This window comes from Notamacropus eugenii, chromosome 7 (genome assembly GCF_028372415.1).
Source record: "Notamacropus eugenii isolate mMacEug1 chromosome 7, mMacEug1.pri_v2, whole genome shotgun sequence".
NCBI lineage: Eukaryota > Metazoa > Chordata > Mammalia > Diprotodontia > Macropodidae > Notamacropus > Notamacropus eugenii.
The window spans coordinates 18,108,282-18,124,143 of record NC_092878.1 but is presented as its reverse complement, the minus strand read 5'-3'; the positions used below and the strand labels follow the sequence as shown (position 1 = coordinate 18,124,143).

Sequence of the window (15,862 nt, the reverse complement as noted above, 5' to 3'; positions counted from 1 at the left end):
TTGTCTGTCCCTAGTTCCAATTCTAAGAGTCATAGTGATTAAAAAATAGATAAGATAGAGTGGGAGCTGAAGGAAAAAAGAATGTGTTCATTAAAAGAAAGAAAAGTTGGAGGAGAGAACAAACTATTTAAAAAATGACATTTTTTAAGTCAGGTATGTGTAGCTGCTATTTATTATTTGAGAGAGGCTCTTATTACAAGGAGGTACTGAAATGACTAACTCAAGCAGCCTCTGTGTAGGGGAAGCATGCTGGTGGACCATACACCCTGCGTCCAAACAGAGATCTGAAGGAGAGAAGGTGCGAATCGGTGATGACCTCATCCTTGTCAGCGTGTCTTCGGAAAGATATCTTGTAAGTGGTGTGTGTTTGGGGGCTGTTTCTGCTCGGCATCTTCGTTTTATGGATAACTTGCTGAGCATTGATCTCCACAGTCAGGTGGATGGAGCCAGACCTGTGTGAGGATGAACTAGATATAAGTATAGTCTATTTTGAGGATCACCTGTAGGTTTCCCTGCCTTAAAGAGTTTCTCTGACAAGTTTGCATTGGTGCCTGAAATTCTAACTCTTATAACTGCTCTTTGAAGTCATAGCATTCTTTTCAGAAATCCTTTTTAAAAAATGGAAATTGCCAGATTAGCTAAATATTCATTCATTGTTTTTGGCATCCATTGCCCCACTGTCACAAATTTGTTTATCAAATTATCTAGCTTTCTCTTAGTTGAGAGCAAGACTTTGAAAGACACAGGAAAACTTAAGTTTTTATTCAATGGTGAAGAATTCAGAAAACAGTCCAGAGCGGGGAGTGCTGTAGAGAAAGGAAGGTGTAGATGGCATAAAATTTCATTTGAGGCTGCTAAGGTTATCAGAGCAGTTGAGGCAAGCATATTGAAAGGAGCAGGAATGTCAGCATAAACTTGGCCTTCTTCAGAGTTTGTCATAGATCTAGCCTTATGCCTGAAATCATTTCTGTTATTTCTGGCACTACTGTGATTCAGCAGACACTGTGAAAGAGCTGAGGAGAAAACCTAAATCCTTGCCTTTATTTTGCTGAATACTTCCTAGAATAAAGCATCCCATTTTGAAGATTTGGGGTTAATTAGAATAATTTGCTATAGGCTATGAAGGTCCAGCCCAATAGTTGCAGCACTGCTTGACTTGCATCCTAAAATTCTAGAATGGCTTTTGGGGAAATTGGGAAGCTAAAAAAAAAACATTTGGTTGCCTCACATGAGCTGCTTCCTGTAGGACAGCACTGGGGAAGAATGTCTTACTTTTGTCTCTGTTGCAGCATCTCTCCATATCGAATGGCAACATACAAGTGGATGCCTCTTTTATGCAAACACTCTGGAATGTACATCCTACATGCTCAGGAAGTAGCATCGAAGAAGGTTTGCACTGATAACATGCGTTCACTCCCTCCCATGTCACAGGACACAGAAAAAAATTCTTTTTTGCAATGCATGTATTTCACTTTTACAATATACCAGAATTACTTGGTAAAAAGGTAGCATGGTTTGTTGTTCCATGAGTTTCTCTTCCTAAGCCAGTAGAAGTTATGAAAATTTCACGAGAACTGTTCTGTTTGACTTGTGTTCCCAGGAGCATGAATTTTTGTCATATTTTAGTTTTCTTCATAGTCATACAACCATTCTTCTTTTAGGATTTCGAGTGTCATTCCCTTAGTATTTATGATAATTTGGGATTGATTGCTGAATACATTCAATATTAATTTATTTAGAATTTAAACTGGTAACATTTATTCCAAAAATGCCTTTCCATGGAAGCTGAAAGAACTCTACTTTCTAAACTGAGACTCTCATTGGTCATTATTACTCACATTGACGGGAGCTTCACTTAAAATTAATGACCTTTGCAAATGATATGCCGCATATGTTATGCTTTTCTTTAAGAAATAGCCCATTTTAATATTCTGTCCTACATTTTCATGAAGGTAGCAGAAAGAATACGGGGTTTGGCATCAGAGGGACCTGAGTTCAAATCCTAACTCTGCTGCTTTCTACTTGTGTGATCTTGGACAAGTTATTTAACCTTCAGTTTTTCTTTTTAAAAAATAGGTCTTTGAATAAGTCTTCTCTGGTTCCTTCCCACTCTGACTATTTGATCTCTGATTCTCTCTAAAGCTTCCTTGTTGGAATCTGGAAGATCTAGATACAAATCTCTACTACTCTAATGCAATTTTGAAATGATCTGCTTTCACAAAGAGCTGGGATCAATTAGACATTGTTTATCATATCAAAGAAATACTTAGAGAACTGCTTAATGTGTTAAGAACATGACTTAGTTAATCTGTAAATTGCCAGATTTATCGAGTTTATCTTTGTCCAGTTGAAAATATCACTGGTACAAAGTCCATTTAAGGCAATGAAAACATAAGTAATCCATGTCAAGTTCTCCTCCCGCCTTTATTTTCCAAATATTGCCATATTATATACAAATCAAGAAAAATTGAGGTACTTCGTCTCTTGGCAATTTTCTCCATGTGAACAGATTATTAATTGAGCGACATTTAATTAATGGAAATGAGAGACTCAGAAAGAATTCTGCTATCCTAAAATAATGGAGGGAATGATCATGGAAGGTATTTAATTTTTCATTAAACTGGACCATTATTGTTCTAACCAGATGTACCATGAATTATTCCTAAATGCCAGAAATGTTCTGATGCAGATAGAGGCATCAGTGCAACAAGGCAGGAAATGGAACTGGACTTTGGGGTGTTACTGTCATTTAAGGAAATCTTTACTTACTCAGATGAAGTAAGGGCAGAGATCAATGACTCCTGCTTTATGTGAAGAACTAAAGGAAAATCTTCCCACATTAACATGTGATGGTTACACATTATCAGAATCTGCTTAGTTTGAGGAATCTAATCAAATTCCTAGAATAATTGAAGCCAATCCCTAAAAAGGACTTAGCTATATGATTAAAGAAAAATTAAAGCTATACATAATTGGCATGCTGAGTTCACAAGTACTACTTGGACATTCTACTGAAGGATTTTGTGACTTAGAGGGACAGCTAATGTTCTGGTTGTAAAATTGGCTTTTTCAATGTAAGGTTCATGGTAGAGCAGCTACCCTCTTAGTCCTTTCTGAAACAACCCTATAGTTTGTTGAAAGAGTGAATGATCAGCATTCCTTTTACATTATTGCCTGAATTATACTTGCTAAAATTCAGTGCCCAAATCCATGAACTGGAAGAATCTGAGTTAATTCACTGGAGGAATGGGTGAGATACTTCACCTTCCCTTTCCTTTGTTACCGTGGAAATGGTCAAAGTTTGACCTGCAATATCTTAAATGAACTGGAAAGTTAATGTATATTAAAGTTAATATCTAAAAAATAGCTTGCTCCTTTCCTTCCCCATGATTCTTTCTTTCCTTGTAATTGCTGGTTCATTTGCATTTTTATACCAAATACACATTTTGTGAATGTCTTAGCTTATCTAAGTATTAGATATTTGAACCATTTAAACCATTTTCTTCTATCAATACCAACTCCCCCCTCATTGTTCTCTAGCTATAATATTGAAGCTATTATTAACCCAGATTTAATGATATTCTACTCATTTATTATCTTTTATACTGCTCGACTCTGCTAAAATGGGTTTCACATTCCCCCTATTTTCTCTGTCTCCTGAATTCATTCACTGAATCTGTAAGACCTTACATTCATACCCAAGTCTTTTATATTAGTTACTAAGTTCTGTATGCATTTGACTTCTTTACCATAGACAAACTGTAGGAATTAAACCAACTGTAATCAGTCTGTCAGTGTTTCAGCATTATAATGGTGAGATATGGTTCTCCTACAGGATACCTACTTGGTGGGCATGTAGTACGTTTTTTCCATGGCCATGATGAGTGTTTGACAACCCTATCTACAGACCAGAATGATTCCCAGCACAGGTAAGCCAGGGACTTTCATTTCTTGTTATATGACTGAAAACGTCAAAAGAAAAGTTCTAGCGTGAGCTCCACTTCACATCAAGTTATTAGTTGCTGCTGGTCAAGCTATTCACCTTTCTCAGGCTCCAATTTTCCAATCTGTAAAGTGAGAATAGAAGTGATACTAACTTTTCATATATGTGTGTGTGTGTGTTCCTGTGTTCATACTTTATTGCCAAAGAAGACCATGCCATCAGAGGCATGAGGACATGGCTTGCACTTGACTTTGTTTTGAGGGAGGGAGGGCTGTGCAGGTCACCAGCCTCACTTCTCCTCCAGAGCCATCTGAATCCAGTGACCAGATATTCATCAGGATGACTGGAGATGGCCCAGGATGAGGCAATTGGGGTTAAGTGACTTGCCCAAGGTCACTCAGCTAGTGAGTGTCAAGTGTCTGAGGTGAGATTTGAACTCAGATCCTCCTGACTCCTGCACTGGTGCTCATCCCCTGCACCACCTAATAAGCCAATGAAAATAGAAAGAAATTGCATAATGTACTCTGATTATATCCTATATTTTCTGGGTTACCTCTCATCCCAGATTCTTTGACTCATTTTGGAATAAGAAGCATTCATTTTTCATTGATACAGACTGGAACAGGCATCCTAATTATCCTGATGATTTACAAGACTCTAAAATTCAGCAAGTCCGGAATTCACTTTTTGTATACTTAGTCATTTGAATACAATTCAGTGATTTGCTTTTGTTTGTAACTAAATAGGGCCAGAGCTAACACATATCAGTATTCTGTGCATTAGATAGAATGGTGAACCACATGTAAAGGATTCTGCCTGGGTAACTGCTTTTTGGGGCATGTATTCATGGCATACTTAAACTCCTTTGACAGGCATCTGTAGCAAGCAGCTTCTTATTTAGTCCATAGTCTAAAACAAAAGTTCTTTGGTTAGGTTTTAGATGTGCTGTGCTGATTTCTTTAATGATCATTGAGGAAGTGTTCTTGGCCCTAAGAAGTTTAATTTACACTGATGCAAGAGAAAAACAAAATGCTGTTGTGAACAATTTTGTACGTATATTTTTTCTTGCTGTCAATAACCTCATTGAAACCAAGTCCCAGTAGTGGGATTTCTGGGATAGAGGGCATGAACAATTTAATAACTTGTCTGGCATAATTCCAGATTGTTTCTTGTGATTCTAGCTGAATCAGTTTTATGTGTACAAAACCTTTTATGTCTTATGTAATCTAGGTTGTCTGTTTTGTCATTTGTAGTTTCTTCTTTTTTGATTACGAATTATTCACAGTTGTGAAAGATATGGCATAAGATACTGATTTAAACCAATTTTTCACCAGGTAGTTTTCCAGTTTTGCATTGAATCCTGTCAAATAAAAAGTTCGTTCCTTAACAGTTTGTGCTTTTGGATTTCATAAATACTAGACTTCTTGGTTCATTTGTTTCTAGGTTTTGCTTATCTAATCTTCTGTATTGATCTATTTTCTACTTTTTATACAGTACCAGATAGGCAGCAAGCATTTGTTAAGTGTTTACTATGTGCCAGCCACTGAGCCAGTTTTTATAATTAACTGCTTTGTAGTATGGTTTGGGATCTGGTAGCATGAAATCTCTTTCTTTTTAAATCATGTATGGGCCTTGCCTGTGACAATGATTAGCACTTTTGATTTCATAGATTGAGCTGAATCATAATAAATTCCATTCCAACCCATAATTTTAACTCCATACAATTTTTTGTGTATTTTATATATGTTTTTGTATGCAATAATAAATCAGCACTCAGTATCTGCAGTTGTATAACATGAGACCATCTAATCTCTATTTCCTTTTCCCCTCCCTTCTGCTCAAATTAAAATCAGTAGATCATATTTTCTTAGTCTTTTCTCTAGAGCTATATTTTGTTTTCCTTGAAGCCATTTTTTCTTATTGTATCCTCCATCTCAGACAACTATCCTCCTACCCTTCCCCTCTCCCAAGCCTCTTCTTAACATTTTTCTGCTTCTACTACTGGAATCTTTCCTTATTTGACCCAGATAAGAATATGGTTTGTAAGATACCTCTTCCCTCTTTCTCAGCCAGTTTGATTAATGTCACCTGCGATGAATCAAGTTCAAGAAATACTCTGTCCTTTCTCCTCTTCTTCTCTTTTTTCTCTGCTTGTTCAATGACCCTTAACTAAGGTAGGGACTTCCGGGGAATAGTGGTACCTCCGTCATAAGCTCTTCTTCTTCTGAATTCCTCTATTTCTCTTGTGAGGCACACAGGCTTCCAACTTCATTAGTTTTCTCTGTCTTTCGTTTCTCAGAGCATGGATTCTGTCTCCAAAAGGCCTCTTTTCAACTTCATTTCTTGGTTCACTTTGCCACCGAGGTGAAGACATCATCATCTCTCCACGGAATAATCACTTCCTACTTAGTCTCCCTGCCATATTGATATTCCTAAAGCACAGAGTAAACCGTGTCCCTCCCCTAGTCACATCACTTCAGTGGCTTGCCATTTTCTTTAGGATCAATGATAAATTTCTGTCTTTCAAATCTTTTCACTGTCTGGCTCCGACCTTTTTTCTAGATTCATTTCACATTATTTCTCTCCACACGCTCTTCATTCTGTCCCAAATGGCTTATTGCCTGGTCCTTATACAGCATCTCTTCTCATATTTTCAAGTAGTTGTATAAGTTGTACTTTCTTCTTTCTCCCTTTGACTTTCTGGCTCGCTTTGAAGCTCAGCTCAAGCACAATTTCCTAAATAAGGGTTCTCTTGATTATCCCTGGGATGGTCGAGTCCGCTCCACTGGAAAAAATGTACTTTGCATTTGTTTATATACATTTCATATTTAGATAATAAATAAATATAAGGTCCTTTGGAGAAGACACTACTGACAACAGGGAGGAAGATGAAGAAAAGGTTGGTACTGGAGTCTTAAGTTGAACCTTGAAATTTGCTAGGAAGCTACTAAGAAATATTTTTACATATCACTTAACTCCTCAGTACCCCATCTCTTTAAGACTGTAAATTTCAAAGAGGGTATTAAGAAGGTCTGGTAGAAATTCTGTAGAAGAAAATTTGTACACCAGTGAAATCACACCCGGTCCAAAAAAATTGTTTTGAACTGACCTTTGTTTGTATTGTTTTCCCACAATAGAATGTTAATTGCTGGAGGTTAGAAACTTTTATTTTTCTTTGGTTTTTTTTATTGTTGTTCATTTAATCAATCAGCAAGCATTTATTAAGAACCTGCTTTTTAACCAGCACTGAGAGACTGGGAAAGATCTCATGTAGAAGGTGATTAATGAACTGAGCCTAGAAGAAAAGGAGGAATTCTGAGAGATGATGTCAAGAAGCAAGAGCATTCTAGGCATGGGGGAATAACCAGTACAGAGTCATGTTGATAAGACATGGATTGTTTCTACATGTGAGGGACAAAAATAAGGCCAGTTAGACTAAATTGTAGAGTGCAGAGAAGAAAGTAATGTGTAAATGCAGGAAAAGCAGGATAGAGTGAGATTGAAAAAACTTTTCTGTGACAGAGAAGCTAATATTTGATTCTAGAAGTTACTGGTAGCCACTAAAATTTAAACAGAGGAGTGATGTGGTCACATTTATACCCTAGGTTTCTCTTATATCTGTTGGTTCCTTATTCACATTTACCTTTTTTTATTTAAATGATTAACAAAGTTAAAGGGTCCAATGTCATGTATAAGTCATATAAATAATCTCTCTATATACATATATACATATACACATATATGTATTATGTATGCATAGTATATGTGTATATGTGCATACACATCTACTACATAGCTACATATATGAATATACATACATAGTACATATGTATTTTATAGGCATATACACCAAAATCTTCAATGGGTGATTAATTTGGGTTGAAACTAAAATGAGAAGTTACTGAGCAGTGGCAGTACAGCAATGCAACCTGAGGTGTCAGTGCGAAACAAGGAGTTTTCTGATTCCTTAGGGAGTATTCCATTGCACGATGACAGAAAGATTAAGGGAGGAAAATATTTCAAATGAAAGGAACTTTGTTCATTCTAGAATGCAAGAGCTTGGGGCAGAGGTGGGAAAATTTGTTGGGAGTCATTGATGTGGCTCATGTTAAGCTATATGGAAATAAAGGAGCAGATAGTTCAGATCTTAGGTGGTTCTTTCACAGTTGTGAGTGTATAAAGGGATAGGCATATGCTGAACTCTGAAAATTGTGTCCAGACAGAGTGTTGATGAATGGAAGTCATTGTGCAAATGAAGACCGATAATTAGAAAGTTCACCATCTCTCTAGGGCCCTAATCCTGAAGGTCCCAGCACTGTTGTCAGCTGCCTAGTCTTAGAACAAGAGTGAGTGACTCTGATGGTATTGTATACCAAAGATCTCCAGAAGATGTTGGTTCCTAGGGTTCTCTGAAATGGTGTGTCCTCGAGCATCTAGAAACTTAGTGAGGAGAAGGGAACTATAATTACATTTGTGGCAGCTTCATGATGTGTTGTGGTGAAATCATCTCAAAGAATTCAGTCAAGTATAGGCATTTATTGAGATGGACGCCTCTCATGAAGTGGGCTAAATTTCTGTGAGAAACATGTTCATGAACATGGCAAGGTCAGGGTCGTAGGACTGCTGTTCAGTGATCCCTATAAGGAAGTTAGAATATTGGGACTGGGGGCAGTTTTACTGGGACTCCGTCACATTCATAGACGGCTTAACATAAACATTTTGTTTAGTAACTGACTATTTTCAGTTCTTTGTGATCACAAAATATTACTATGAATATTTTGATGAATATGAGACCTTTCCTTCTGTCTTTAATATCCTTGAAGAACATGTCTAGTTGTGGTATCTTTGGGTCAAAGGATGAGTATTTTGTCACTTTTTTTAGTATAATTTCAAAATGACTTGAGGAATTCATAATTCCATGGACAGTTTACTAGTATTCCTCTTTGTGCAACCACTACAACATGAATTATTCTCATCTTTTTATCTTTGCCAATTTGCTGGTTGTGAAGTTTTAGAGTAGGATTTTGCTAAATCATGGTTAATTTTTTTTTTTAGCCATCCACAGATTTGTAAGTTGTAAAGGAAGTGAAGTTTTTTCAGTAATTTGCAGACTTCTTTCTCTAAAGTTGTACATATTGAAGTACTTCTGCCTTTTTCTCTTTTTTTCTTCACTGCTCCTAAAGTGGTAGCCACGATAGTGGTTTCCTTCCCCAAGGTAGCAAGCAGCATGTCAGAGTGGAAGTTACCATGTATGTACCATGTATCATTTGGTATTCAATGGACATTCTTTGTGAGTGGCTTTAACTTTATAATGAATGGACAAGCAGATATTATACTTGGATTGCAGTATGCTAAGTGTTGGGGCATATTACCCAAATAATCAAAATGAGGCAGACCTGAATGACTGTCTTGGAAACTGTATGGATCAGGTAATCTCTCCCAAGTCCTTGTGGATAAAAGATCAGTTAGTTTAGATAAGAAGTATATGGCACACTGAATATGAAGAAGTTTTGGAGGGAGGTGAGTGATGAACAAATTGACAAAACCAACGAGGGCAGTCCCCCTTAGTAACTGGACCTTACAAATAAAAGACACAAAGGGAAAAAGTACACAGCCAGTAAATTTGTCCATTTAAGGCTCAAAACTCTCATCTCATACAGCTGTCTAGTTCTTGGGACACCATCCGATGAAGTTCTTTGGTCTGGGTTTCCAGCTGACTGTTTTGTTAGACTCAGGTTATTTGTTGAGATCCTTTCTTTGTTAAAAATCTCCTGCAAAATTGCTCTTAAAACAATTTTAAATTACTTTGCCAAGAACCAGGTGAAATAAAGTTAACTCAGTCTTTATGTCTTTGTTATTTTTTAAATTTTTTTTTTAATGTTCTACAATCACTATCATAAAACTTAGATTTTTACCCCCCCCCACATCTATCCCCCGCCACCCCCCTCTCTCCCCAAGATAGCATACAATTCTATATAGGATCTACATATACTTTCCTATTGAATATGTTTTTACTATAGTCATGCTATGTAGATGAACTAAAATAAATGAAAGAAATCATATAACAAATCAAAACATAATACACACACACACACACACACACACACACACACACACACACACAAACATGATCTGCTACATTCTGTGAATGAATTCCATAGTTCTTTCTCTGAGTGTGGAAGGCATTTTGCCTTAGAAAACCATTGGGAATTTTTTTTTTTAAGTTCTTGCGTTATTACAAAGTTCCAAGTCTACCAGAAAAAACTCGCACACTGTGGTCATTGCTGTGCACAAAGTTCTCCTGGTTCTGCTCCTTTCGCTTAGCATCAGATCATATAAGTCCTTCCAGGCCTCCCTGAAGTCTTCTTGATTATCATTTCTTATGGCGCAATAGTACTTCATTACATTCATATACCATAATTTATTCAGGCATTCCCCAATTGATGGGCATCCCCTTGATTTCCAGTTTTTGGCAACTACAAAGAGTGCTGCTATAAATATTTTTGTACATGTGGCACCCTTTCCCATTTTTATGATCTCTTGGGGATATAGTCCCAGAAGCGATATTGCTGGATCAAAGGGTATGCACATTTTTGTAGCTGTCTTTGTTATTACACAATCAAATTTGGGACCTTTTAGACCAGGGAACTTACATTTTTAGGTTGGCCAATTGTCATATTGCTATATCTAAGAAACAAATAAAAACAGAAAAATTAGAACTTATTCTTTATACTTTTCATTATTCATTCCCCCATTAGGAGGCTGAGATTCCACTAGGGAATCAATAACAGAACACCTTTTATAAGAAGATGGGCTCCAATACATAAAAGAATTAATTTAAAAGTTGCTACATCAATTACAATTGTAACAAAAGGTTCAGGCGTGGTATACATAAATACATTGAGTAATCAATTTTAAAACAGTGCACATCAAGTAAGTTATTTATAATAAAACCTTTCCAAATTCTAGCCATGTTCAAATAAATAACCAGTAATGGAAGTGGATATTTCTTTTAAGGCATTTACAATACAGACACAAGTCATTCTTCTTCTAAGATAACTAATTGTTACCAAACTGAGACAGTTATGATATTAACTAAATAATAGAATCCTATCCTAGTCTCACAAGTCTGTGACCTAATTTCCCCCATACCATTATGAAGAATTAAAGGATGCTAATTTACACAGAAAGATATAATTAGTAACAGATCTCATGGCTAAATACTTAATTACTTAGTTGTTTGAAATATAGAAAGGACTAAAATTGTAAGGCAAATAGCCCAAATCTTACACTTACATGTTGCTATAGTAACTCAGATATGCTCCAGTATTAGGTTATAAGATATGAATTTAACATTGTTTTCATACTGGTCATCTGACCTGATTATAGAATTTGCTATAAAAGAAGAATAGGAACATTAACTGTATAATAAGGGAGTAATGATTCCCTAACTTTATGTCAATTCCAGGCAAGAGTTATGTAGATGGCCAGTTGCATTGAGTCAACCAGGTGGAATATTTTCCATTTCATGTATCTATTGAGGAAATTTAGTCAGGAGAATCTGACCTCAGTTCATGCAGATAGTCATTCTCCCAGCCTTTCCTGTGCGAGCACCCCCTGCAGTTCATAAGTGTAAAATGCCACAGGATTGCTGGCATCATGGATCACTGGCTCAATAGCATTCTTTGATCATACCTGGACTCAGAATAATATCAGTTAGAAGCAGGGCCAAGATGGTGGAGTAAAGGCAAGGACTTGCCTAAGCTCTTGCTCAAACCCTTCCAAATGCCTTTAAAAATGACAGTAAATGCTAGAGCAGTAAAACTCACAAAAAGATGGAGTCAAACAAATTTCCAGCCCATGACAACTTGGAAGGTCAGCAGGAAAGGTTATTTGCACTTAGGGTAAGAGAGGAGTGCAGTCTAGCACAGGCCATACCAGTGCAGACCTAGCCCCAGCAAAGCCAGAGCAGATCTTGGGGTAACTGTATCACTGGCAGCAGTGGTGGTTTCCAGACCTTTGGCGCATAGAGCCAAAGACAACTTGTAAGTTCAGCAGGAAAGATCTGTCATTGCTAGGTGAGAGTAGAGCACAGGCCAATGCAGGCCTCGCCAGCACAGCTCTGCCACAGTAAACCAGGATCAGGCCTTAGGAGTGACTGAATCAGCAGTAGCAGTGGCAGCAGCTATTTCTGGAGCTCTCAGCCCACAGGTAGTAAGGGGTCAAACAGTTGGTCAGAAGGAGATTATAAAGACCTTTTTACTAGCTCTGAGACAGGACTGTGTTGCTTTGTCCATACCCAGATCTGGGTCATAGTCCTGGGTGGCAGTTATAGGGCAAAGAGGAGCAGTAGCACACCAGAGTTAGTGGCCACAGTAGAGGGGAGAACCCTTCTTACAATGCCAGGGCAGCAAAAGAGTGCTTGTGGTCACTCATAGACCAGAGCACAGGCCAGAAGAACAGTTAATACTCCTTGGATCATGCCACCTTGAAAGAACTGAAAATTTATATGTCCATAGAAGTATCTCTGAAAACAACTGGATAAAACTCCTGAAACTTGGAAAAGTATGCCTTCCATCCAGGAAGCAGAGCCCTGTAGCACCAATGCAATACCTACAGCAATAGCAACGGATATGCAGGCATATTTCCAGAGTGAATTTGCAAAATAGAAATTCTCTTCCTCAAAGACGAAACCAAAATATTTACCCAGATACCAGAAAGCCATTTCCACCCTGGTAACAAGGAAGTTTGTACACATTACCAGTAGAGTGAGGACTACCATCCCCAAGCCTTCCCTCTGTCAGGTCTCTCAACAAACAAGCTCTCTTAGACAAAATCACTCTCTCACTCATGTTAGGTGCTCTATTTTGCCTGCTTTCTCTCAGCTCTGCTTCACTTTATCTTTCTTCTGTACCCTTCCTGCTTCACCCTTTCAGCAAGCTCATCTCACTATCAGCTTCATGTGACTCAAAGCAGTGGGCTGGGCCAAAGCTCAAAGCAAGTCACATGGGCCTATTAAGGAGCAGGGAAGATCTTCAAATTCCCTTATCATTATGAGCTCTACTTTAAGAAAGAGTTAAAACTCAAGTAATAGGCTAGGAAAATGAGGAAACAACTGAAAAAACTCTGACTATAGAAAGTTACTATGGTGACAAGGAAATCAAAACACACACTCAGAAGAAGACAACAAAGTCAAAGCTCCTACATCCAAAGCCCCCAAGAAAAGGATGAGTAGGCCTAAGATCATGGAAGAGCTCAAAAAAGATTTTGTAATCAAGTAATAGAGGGGGGGCAGAGCCAACATAGCAGGGTAGAAGGACTGACCTGCTCTTGCTCTCCCCCCATAGCCAATAAAGTACCTGTAAAAATGACTCTAAACAAATTCTAGAGCAGGAGAAGCCACAGAATGACAGAGTGAAACAGATTCCTGCACACGAGATCCTGGAAGGCCAACAGGAAAGGTCTGTCACACCAGGTTCAGAGCAGAACACAGCCCAGTGTGGGCCTTGCTGCACAGACAAGACTAGAACAGACTTCAAGGTGTGGTATCATGGGCAGCAGCTGCAGTTCCCAGATTTCTCAACCCACAAACACCAGACAGCTTCAAAGGTCAGTAAGAAAGCTCTTTCATCTGGGTGAGAGGTGAGGGTGGTCTGGCCCCAGGGCAGCAACAGCCACTGCAGCAGCAATATCCACTTTTGGGGCCTTCAGCATAAAGACCCTGGGTAAAGTGTTCAGCTGATCTGGGTCTCAGTCCTGAGTGGTGGTCCTGGGGTGAGGGGGAGTGCTACTGTGGCAGAGCTGGTGATGGCTATGGGGAAGGAATCATATTCATAGCCCCAGGGTAGAAAAGAGTGCTTGTGGTTGCTCACAGACCAGAGTGTAGGCCAGGAGAGGAGTAAACTCCTCTCCCTTGATTGTGCCACCTTGAAAGAACTGAGATTTTACAGGTCCCTAGAGATATCTCAGAGAACAGCTGCACAAAACCTCTGAAGCCTAGGGTAATATACCATGCACTTGACAAAGGACTTAAAAGTCAAGTAACTGGCTGGGAAAATGCCAAAAAAGGGGGGGAAAAGAGCATAGAAAGTTACTCTCTTGATGAACAAGTATTTTCCTCTATCCTTTCTGATGAGGAAGAGCAAATCATACTATCAGAGGAAGAGAGCAAGATCAAGGCTTCTACCTCCAAAACCTCCAAAAAAAAAAATGAAGTGATCTCAGGCCATGGAAAAGCTCAAAAAGGATTTTGAAAATCAAGTAAGAGAGGTGGAGGAAAAATTAGGAAGAGAAATGAGAGCAATGCAAGAAAATCATTAAAAGCAAGTCAACAGCTTGCTAAAGGAGACCCAAAATAATGCTGAAGAAAATAACACCTTTAAAAATAGAGTAACCCAAATGGCAAACGAGGTCCAAAAAGCCAGTGAGCAGAAGAATGCTTTAAAAAGCAGACTTTGCCAAATGGAAAAGGAGGTTCAAAAGCTCACTGAAGAAAATAGTTCTTCAAAAATGATAGTGGAGCAGATGGAAGCTAATGACTTTATGAGAAACCAAGAAATTACAAAACCAAATCAAAAGAATGAAAAAATAGAAGACAATGTGAAATATCTCACTGGGAAAACTGACCTGGAAAATAGATACAGGAGAGATAATTTAAAAATTATTGGTCAGCCTGAAAACCATTATCAAAAAAATAGCCTAGATATCATCTTCCAAGAAATTATCAAGAAAAACTGCCGTGATGTTCTAGAACTAGAGGGTAAAATAGAAATGGAAAGAATTCAGCAATCACCACCTGAAACAGATCGAAAACTTAGGAATATTGTAGCCAAATTCCAGAGTTCCCATGTCAAGGAGAAAATATTACAAACAGCCAGAAAGAAACAATTCAAATATTTTGGAAAAACAATCAGGATAGCACAGAATTTAGCAGCTTCTACACTAAGGAATCAAGGGGCTTGGAATATGATATTCCAGAGGTCAAAGGAGATAGGATTAAAATGGAAAAAATGGAATTTCAATGCAGTAAAGGACTTTCAAGCATTCTTGGTGAAAAGACCAGAGCTAAATAGAAAATTTTACTTTCAAAGACAAGAATCAAGAGAAATGTAAAAAGGTAAACAGAAAAGAGAAGTCTTAAGAAGCTCATTAAAGTTGAACTGTTTATATTCCTACATGGAAAGATGTTATTTGCAACTCATGAGACCTTTTAAAGTATTTGGGTAGTTAGAGGTAATATATATGTAGGTATGTATGGGTATGTTTATATGTATATATTATATATATATATACATATGTATATATACATGGGTGTATGTGTGTATATGTATATGTATGTGTGTGTATATATGCATATGAATATATGTATGTGCATATATCTATCTATCTATCTATATATATATATATATACACACACACTCACACATAGAGGATACAGAGTGAGCTGAATATGAAGGGAGAATACCTAAAAAAAATAAAATTTACTGTTGAATGGAATGTACTAGGAATAAGAGAAAGGGAGAGGTAGAATGTAGCAAATCATCTCACATAAAAGAGGGAAGAAAGAACTTTTACGTTGGAGGTGAGGAGGAGGGAGATGAAATAAGTGAGTCTTACTCTCATGCGATTTGGCCTAAGGAGGAAATAACACACTCAATTGGATATGGAAATCTATTTTACCCTGCAGGAAGGCCGGGGGAAGGGGATTGGAGAGGGAAGATAATAGAAGGGACAGCAAATTGGGGAAAGGGATAATCAGAAACAAACACTATTGTGGGCAGACAGGTCAAGGGAGAGAATGGAATAAATGGGAGGCAGGACAAAACAGAGGGAAATGTGGTTAGTCTTTTACATTATAACTATTATGGAAGTGCTTCACATTGCTACACATGTATGACCTATATTGAATTGCTTGTTTTC

The 15,862-nt window shown here is 37.8% G+C and overlaps 1 protein-coding gene across 7 annotated transcripts in view; it reads left to right on the top strand.

The window, feature by feature from the left end:
- Positions 1-15,862, top strand: part of RYR3 (ryanodine receptor 3) — a 750,252-nt gene that overhangs the window by 310,979 nt on the left and 423,411 nt on the right. For all 7 annotated transcript variants that reach the window (XM_072625274.1, XM_072625277.1, XM_072625272.1 and 4 more), the window contains exons 6-8: positions 240-352; positions 1,290-1,389; positions 3,836-3,929. In XM_072625274.1, the coding sequence (XP_072481375.1) occupies positions 240-352; positions 1,290-1,389; positions 3,836-3,929 (307 nt within the window). The remainder of the gene's footprint in view (positions 1-239; positions 353-1,289; positions 1,390-3,835; positions 3,930-15,862) is intronic.